The sequence below is a fragment of the Mesitornis unicolor genome, unplaced genomic scaffold (genome assembly GCF_000695765.1).
Source record: "Mesitornis unicolor isolate BGI_N332 unplaced genomic scaffold, ASM69576v1 scaffold6895, whole genome shotgun sequence".
In the NCBI taxonomy this organism is placed as follows: Eukaryota; Metazoa; Chordata; class Aves; order Mesitornithiformes; family Mesitornithidae; genus Mesitornis; species Mesitornis unicolor.
Window position 1 is genome coordinate 428 of NW_010187458.1, and position 8,434 is coordinate 8,861.

Sequence of the window (8,434 nt, forward strand, 5' to 3'; positions counted from 1 at the left end):
GTAGTGGGACATTCTGCTTTGAATATTGTGGAGTGTGTTTTTCATGATAAAAGGTATGTTGATTTTGTGATGTTTGTAAGCAGGTCATTTTTCAGCATCTGCTTTTCAGTGATGTTTTGCAATGAGAATGATTACAGTAGCTTCACGTCAGGGTAGAACATCATGATTGATGCTATACCAAGGAGAACGTGGAATCTCCTAATGGCTTTAATAGTGTCTATTTCTTTGTGGAATTTCTTTTCATTTTCTTAAAACAATGGGAACATTACTGATTGTATAACCTTATCCTCTGTCTCAGGTCTCCTAGAAACCCTGAACAGAAGATCATTAAACGAGTGATTGCTCTTGAAGGAGACATTATCAAGTAAGTATTTTAAGCCTTAGTTTCTGAGTCTTTATAGGAGTAGTGCAGCTTTCCAGTGGATTTTAAATCAGTATCCTAGACAACGAGAACTTTCTAGTATTTTCTTTCTATCTATTCTTAACATGGATGTCAGCATTGTACCTGTCTCCTTTTTAATGAGAGGAGAAATGCTATACCAAACTCCTCACTCTCTCATGAAAGGTACATGGGTGCAAATAATGCTTGTTTCTTAGAACATCTCTGTCGTATATCAAGGCAGGTAATTGTACAGTATTTTTTCAATAGGATTACAGGACTGTGATTTTTCATGTAGACAGTCCAGCTGATGTTTCATACTGTGGTTGGCAAATAAAAGTAGGGTTTTTTTAAGGATTGGGGTTTTAAAAATTTTGTTCCAGATTTTTTAAAAATTTATTTTATTTATTTTTTTATTATCATTTATTTGGACTGTATTATTCTATCAGAAAAAAAATAAATTGTAGCAAGAATAGATTCTAGAGTACTTCAGGACTTAGTTTACTCTGACAGGTAGACCTTCCTATTGGGGCTGGTTGAAAATAAATTACTAGCAGATGTAAATCAAAAGTTTTTGTGGGAACAGTATTATTTTGATGAAAATGCTTGTTTGAAAGGGTTTCTGTTTCCTAGGTAGAGACTAGAATTGGCATTTACCTGAGAGGGTAAATCCCTAGAGGGTAAATCATTTACCTGAGAGGGTAAATCCCTAGTTTCCCACACTGAAATATGAATGACCTTGGAAACTCTCAGATAATATGGCAGTCTGAGACTCAATTAATTTAGATAATGATTCTTACTCTGGTGTAGTGAGTACCTAAGAACTACTTGGCAGCTGCAATTCAAATCGAGGATTTGATTGTGGTCTCAATGAGCTCTAGTTAATAGGAGCACTGGTGGGCGTTTGGACATTATGGAACATGTCTGTATCTTTTTTTTTTCCCTCTTGCAGTTGATATAATTTCTGTTTTATTGAAAAATTCCAAATCATCTCAATTTGAGAAATGAAAATAGATTCTGACATATCTGTTGAAGCAAATTACCTGAAATATCATACACTAAGCAGATAATTTGATGTCCAAAAACTGTGGACATCTACAGCTAAAACTAGGTAAAACCAGGAGTAGTAGGACCTAAAAACATAGGAGTAGCGTGTGCTACCGAGTGACACCTTTTATAGATCTATGTCCTTAAAAAGGTACTTATTCCTTGATGTAGTAGATATTAATGCTATAATTCATATAAGTGATAAGACTGATATTCATGATTCAGCATTCAGCGTTCCTCATTCATTTCTGATACAATGTCAATCAGTGGTAGCAATATAAGGCAACTCCAAGTGTTACTTTTCGCTGTTCTATATTATTAACATATTTGTCTGAATTTTTGAAATGGAATGTAGTTTTTGATAATATAAAAGATATTTAATAACTTAAATTCCAGCTGTAGCAAATTAATTATGCTGTACATTCAAATGTCTTAAGACTGAACTTTTCATTAACTTCTGTGGGTGTTCTTGGCCAAATGGACAAAAGTATGAGGCATAATAGCCCTGAGAGTGTGTGTAGAATACTGATGAGCCTGTACATTAGTGAACCACTCATGGATACAGAGGACTGTACAATGATCCTTGTTTGTCTTTGGTAAAACAGATTAGATTAATTTATTGATAGAAATGTTAATCTCGGTACGTCAGATGTGCATTTTTTCTATCTATATGGATGCAAATTGTCCCAGAGCCTCTTGCTTTAAAAGTAGAAACTAGTTTTTAGCTAAAGAATAAATTATTGGACTATTATAACTTGATGAATTTTTGTTACATATTATTGTCCCTTAATTGTGTATGCATAAGAAATGTAAGTAATACTTGACACATTTCGTGACACTAAAAAGCAAAAGCTTAGGTAATAAAACAGCAAAACTGACAAGATTTTAATAAAATATGTATTATTTTTGTAATGATACTGCAAGCAGATATGTGTCTAGTATATTTGTGACTGAAACAGAAAACTGGTATCTGAAAGCATGTATTGAAAACAGGAGATTTCAACTCCTTTGATGTCTGAAGACAGTATTTATTACAAAGCAAAAATAATTGGTTTTGATATCTTAAGATTTTATGTCTATATATTTTTATATATTGAGTTATTCCTGATCAGCATACACTGATGCTCTGAATGAAACTGGAAGCAACATGTGTCGTGTACAAAAATGTATCTGAAAGTATGGGACTCTTCCCAATTGTTCTGACTCTTTTTTGGTATGGGTTAAACGTGATGCGAAACTAATATATACTGACCTTAGAATCAGAGAATCATAGAATTGTTTAGGTTGGAAAAGACCTTTAAGATCATCAAGTCCAACTGTTAACCTAGCACTGCCAACTCCACCACTAAACCACATCCCTAAGCACCACATATACATGTCTTTTAAATGCCTCCAGAGGTGGTGACTCAACCACATCCTTGGGCAGCCTGTTCCAATGCTTGGCAACCCTTTCGGTGAAAAAACAAATTCCTAATATCTAATCTAAACCTCCTCTGGTGCAAATTGAGGCCATTTCCTCTTGTCCTATCACTTGTTACTTGAGAGAACAGACAGACATCCACCTTTCTACAACCTCCTTTCAGGTAATTGTAGATAGCTATAAGGTCTCTCCTCAGCCTGCGCTTCACCAAGCTAAACAACCCCAGTTACATCAGCCACTCGTCATAAGACTTGTGCTCTAGATGCTTCACCAACTTCGTTGACCTTCTCTGGACATGCTCCAGCACTTCAATGTCCTTCTGGTAGTGAGGGGCCCAAAACTGAACACAGCATTTGATGTGCAGCCTCACTGGCACTGAGTACAGGAGCACGATCACTTCTCTACCCCTGCTGGCCACACTATTTGTGATGCAAGCCAATATGCTTCTTGGCCACCTGGGCACACTGCTGGCTCATATTTAACTGGCTGTTTACCAGCACTGCCAGGTCCTTTTCCACTGGTCAGCTTTCCAGTCACTCTTCCGCAGAACTGCAGTGTTCCATGGGGTTGTTGTAACTCAAACGCTGGACTCAGCACTTGGCCCTGTTGAACCTCATACAATTGGCCCCAACCTGTTGATCCAGCATATCCAAGTCCCTCTTTTTCTACCCTTCAGCAGATCAACACTCCTGCCCAACTTGGTGTCATCTACAAACTTATTGAGGGTGCACTGGATTCCCTTGTCCAGATCATTGGTAAAGTTAATAAACAGAGCTGGTTCCACTGCTGAGCCCTGTGGAACACCAGTTGTGACTGGCTGCCAACCTCGTTTTAACTCCATTCACCACAACATTTTGGGCCCAGCTGTCCAGTCAGTGTTTTACCCAGCAAAAATTAAACCTGTCAAAGCCATGAGCAGCCAGTTTCTCCAGGAGAAGTCTCTGAAAAATTATGTCAAAGACTTTACTAAAGTCTAGGTAAATAACATTCACAGCCTTTTCTAACACTGAGCGGTCAACATTTCATAAAAGGAGGTCAGGTTAGTCAAACAGGACCTGCCTTTCATAAACCCATGCTGACTGGGCCTGATTGCCTGCTTCTCCTGTACATGTTGCATGAAGGCACTCAAGATTATCTGCTCCATAACCTTCCCTGGCACCGAGGTCAAACTAACTGGCCTGTAGTTCCCCGGATCCTTCTTCTGGCCCTCCTTGTAGATGGGCATCACATTTCCTAACCTCCAGTCAACTGGGACCTCCCCACTTAGCCAGAATGGCTGCTAAGTCATTGAAAGTGGCTTGGTGAGCCCTTCTGCCAGCTCCCTCAGTACACCTGAGTGGATTCCATCCAGTCCCATAGACTTGTGTGTGTCTAAGTGTTGTAGCAGGTTGCTAACCATTTCCCCTTGCATCATGGAGTATTTATTCTGCTCTTTTTCCCTGTCTTCCAGCTCAGGCAGCTGGGTACCTGGAGAACAAGTGGTCTTATTATTAAAGACTGTGACAAAGAAAGTATTAAGTATCTCAGCCTTTTCCTCATCCTTTCTCACTATATTCCCTCCCACCCCATGTCCAATAAAAGACAGATAGTCTCCTTAGTCGTCTTTTCTTTGCTAATGCATTTATAGAAATGTTTTTTATTGTCCTTTATGGCAGTAGCCAGATTAATGCCCTTCCACTTTTCTCCCTGCATAACTCCACGACACCTTTGTAGTCCTCCTGAGTTGTCTGGCCCTTTTTCCAAAAGACATAGACTTTTTTTTCACGAGTTTCAACCAAAGCTCTCAGTTCAGCCAGGCTAGTCTTATTCCCTGCCAGCTCATCTTTTGGCACATGGGGATGACCTGCTCCTGCACCTTCACGGTTCCCTTCTTGAAGAATGCTCAGCCTTTCTGAAATCCTTTGCCCTTCAGGGCTACTCCCAAGGGGCTCTGTTAACCAGTCTCCTAAACAGACCAAAGTATGCCTTCCAGAAGTCCAGCATAGCAGTTCTGCTGACTTCTCTCCTTAATTCTCTAAGAATCTAAAACAATCATTACGTGATCACTGTGCCCCAGACAGCCTCCACCTGTCATATTACCCACAAGTCTTTCTTTGGTCGCAAACAACAGGTCCAGTGGGGTGCCTTTCCTAGTTGGCTCCCTCACCTCCTCTGTCAGGAATTTCTCTTCCGTACACTCCAGGAACCTCCTAAACTCCTTCCTGTCTGCTTTATTTTATTTCCAGCAGATGTCTGGCAAGTTTAAGTCCCCCACAAGAACATGGACTAGCAATTGTGAGTCTTCTCCTAGCTGCTTATGGAATATTTTATCTGCCTCTTCATCCTGGTTGGTTGGTCTATAACAGATTCCCACCTTGATATCTGCACTGTTGGTCTTCCGTTTGATTTTAACACATAAACACTCAACTCTGTCATCACCATCATCAAGCTCTAGACAATCGAAACAGTCCCTAGCATACAGGGCTACCTCACCACCTCTCCTTCCTTGCCTGTCTCTTCTGAAGAGTTTATAGCCATCCATTGCAGCACTCCAGTTGTGCAAGTCATCCCACCACTTTTCTGTGATGTTAACTATGTCATAGTTTTCTTGCTGCACAATGACTTCCAGCTCCTCCTGTTTGTTGCCCACCCTGCATGTATTGGTGTAGATGCACTTCAGTTGGGCTGTTGATCCCATCAGCTTTTTTGGGGGAGAAGCCATAATTCCTATGTGACTGTTCTCAGGCATTACCTTGGTTTCTAACCCATCAATAACCTCTGTGTCTTTACTGCCATATGGATATCCATCACTTACCTTCACTGGGATGGCAGACTGAAAGATCAGACTGTAGGTCAGCTTGCATATAGACAATATTGCAAAGTGTACCTCTCATAGATCAGATTTTGTTTTATTTTCCATGGATTCATAGGAGAATGAACTTTACATAGGAAATCATTACAACAGTTCCTGAAGACTGTTTAAATGATAATTCTTCCGAAGAAGGCCTTCTTTTAAAAGTCAATATAATCTAATTTGTTAAAAATTAATGTTGGTATTATAAAACACTTTTATTAACTTGAAATTAAACTTTTTAAAACTCATTTATCTTAAATGGACTAGTGGAAATTCAAAAATCTATTGTAATCTATCACAGATAAGTTATGGTTTGTTTTCAGTAGCACAAATAAATGAAAGTTTATGTGAAGTAAACAAAAATTGGGATTACACTACTGACATTTAAAATTAAATCTGTTCAGTAACTTGCTGATCTAATTTGTCTATCTTCTGTCTGTTTCAGTGGCACAGGTCAGCTTGGTGTGCCAATTCTGTTTCATTCATATAACTGTTTGCTTCTTAATAGTGTACTTGATTTAAAAATTGTTAGCACATAGGAAGAGTAATTTTAAAAAATTTTGTCAAGGGATATTGTCAGGCTATTTAAGAGTCAGTGTTCCGAGTACTGAATAGTTCAGCAAAATGATGTTACATTTAAGTGCTGCATCTTCCAAAACTACTCTGAACATGTGAATGAGGAAATACACTTTTTTTCTCAAAGCATGACAGTGCAGCTAGATCATTATATTGTTAGGCTGTAGGTCTAAGCGAAGCTTTAGTAAGTTTTCAACTTTTACTACAAAGTCCATCATTAAATTGCAGGAACTATTGCCACAGAATTTTAGGAAGGACAGAGATATAAAGGAGTTTGAGAAAGGAGTGGAAAACTTAATAGAAATAAAGCCCATCAGCAGCTATTAAATGCAGCAATCACACTATAACTTCGTGTACTCCTGTTGTCAAGTTTCTGCAGTTTGTTTTATTTCTTCCAGTCAAAGATACCACACTGCCTTACAATGCAACCAAAATCTGGTCATTCTGTCCACTTGTTTGGAGAACCCTTTTAGCTTCAAACAAACTGTTCACTACTCCATGCAGGTGTTTTGTTGCTTTTTTTTTTTCCTTGGAGAATGGGTAGCATCCAGTATCCCTACAGTATAAAAGTTGTTGCAATCATCAAGTTGTCTTGCTGGTTTTGGTTTTGTGGGGCCTTTTATTGTTTTGTTTTGTTTTGTTTTGTTTTGGGGTTCGTTTGTTTATTTTGCTTTTGTTTCATTTTTTTCACTGAACTAACTCAATTTCATCAGATACTTGTGACTACCATTTTCACTGAGGAACAAGGATAGTGTTCCAACAAAACAGCTGTCTTCGTGAAAAGACTCTACTACTTGAAAGCAACTTGTGTTAGATTGTACCACAAAATTGCTGCCTGCCTCTAGGAAGCAGAATAGCCTTCAGCAAAAACAGACTTTGCCAGTGTTGCAGCACAAGAATATCTCTATATGTAACATCTTCAAGGCAACCACCTGGCACGAATTGTGTCCAGACCTTTGCCATTTAATCACATAGAAAAAAAAAATATGTTCACTAGTGCTGTGGTAAGAGTCTTCTTATTCCCTCTCCATGCCCCTCACCACTCCAACTAACACAAAGAGACCTCTGGTAGTTATTCTGAGGTACTGGTCATTTGGTAAGGTACTGCTTGCGGTGGCTAAAAGTTAGGATAGAAAGATGGAATATCAGTAAAGACATCAAAAGACTAGAATGATACACAGGCTGTGTTTATGGCTGTATCCTATTCCTTTCTTCCTCAAAGTCCGTTGTCTTTATATTTGGGTAGTGAGTATAGATCTCTTAGTGTGGGGATCCACATTGACAAGAGTACTAGTGGGATCCACGGAAGTGAGAACTGATTGTACCCTACAAAGTCACAACACTACCTCAAAGATTACAAATTTGGAACATCTTTCTTTTTAACTAACTAATTGCAATCTTTATATTGTTTTTTCTTTGTAATTTATGTATTTAAAGGATGTAGTAGCAGTCAAACAAGCTCTTTGATTAAAAACTGTTTGTCTTCCAAAATATTTTTATTATGCAGTTTATTTTGCACTACTTGTTGTTAGGTACTGATTGGATGTTTTTAAGGCAATGAAAGCTTTTGTTAGGTTACAAATATAATGCTCTTTCATGAGTCTTCAGCATTGATTGTACCCTTGCAACTCTCCTAAATAGTTTCCATTGATTTTGATTCCTTTTCCATTTGCAGAGACCTTGCATAACAGGACTCTATTTCTGTAAATGCAAATTATGGGAATGTATATTGGTGCAGCATCTTAAAATTATAAAAACAATCTGGCAGAACAGAGATTGTTTTTTTAATTCATAATGAATTTCTAAGGTTCTGTAGATCTTTAGGACCAGTAATGAAGCAAAGCTGGATTTCTAAAATTTTGCATTCTTCATACTCATTATAAAATACGAAGAAGTGATTTTGCTTTGCATTAGATTTTCATTGCCTAGTAATTGAGGAAGGTCCATGTAGAGACAGAAAGAATAAGAATAGAAAGTTGAAATTCAAGAAAAAAAATGTACAAACGTGTTAAATTTTGTTTTCAGAAAATACAGGGTTGGTTCAATAGTTTTTCACAAAGGCAAACAATACAAAAATGGAAAAAATTGAAAAGACATAGTTTTCCAAATTAGTTTTTTTACTTTTTTTTTCCATATTGGAAAGTGTGAGTGATATGATAGGATACAATATTATTATTAT

The 8,434-nt window shown here is 37.8% G+C and overlaps 1 protein-coding gene across 1 annotated transcript in view; it reads left to right on the forward strand.

Annotated features, from left to right (window-relative positions):
* Positions 1-298: 298 nt before the first annotated feature.
* Positions 299-8,434, forward strand: part of LOC104541395 (mitochondrial inner membrane protease subunit 2-like) — a gene marked incomplete at its 5' end in the record, with an annotated part of 148,442 nt that continues 140,306 nt past the window's right edge. The window contains one exon of the mRNA XM_010185452.1: positions 299-364. Within this exon, the coding sequence (XP_010183754.1) occupies positions 299-364 (66 nt within the window). The remainder of the gene's footprint in view (positions 365-8,434) is intronic.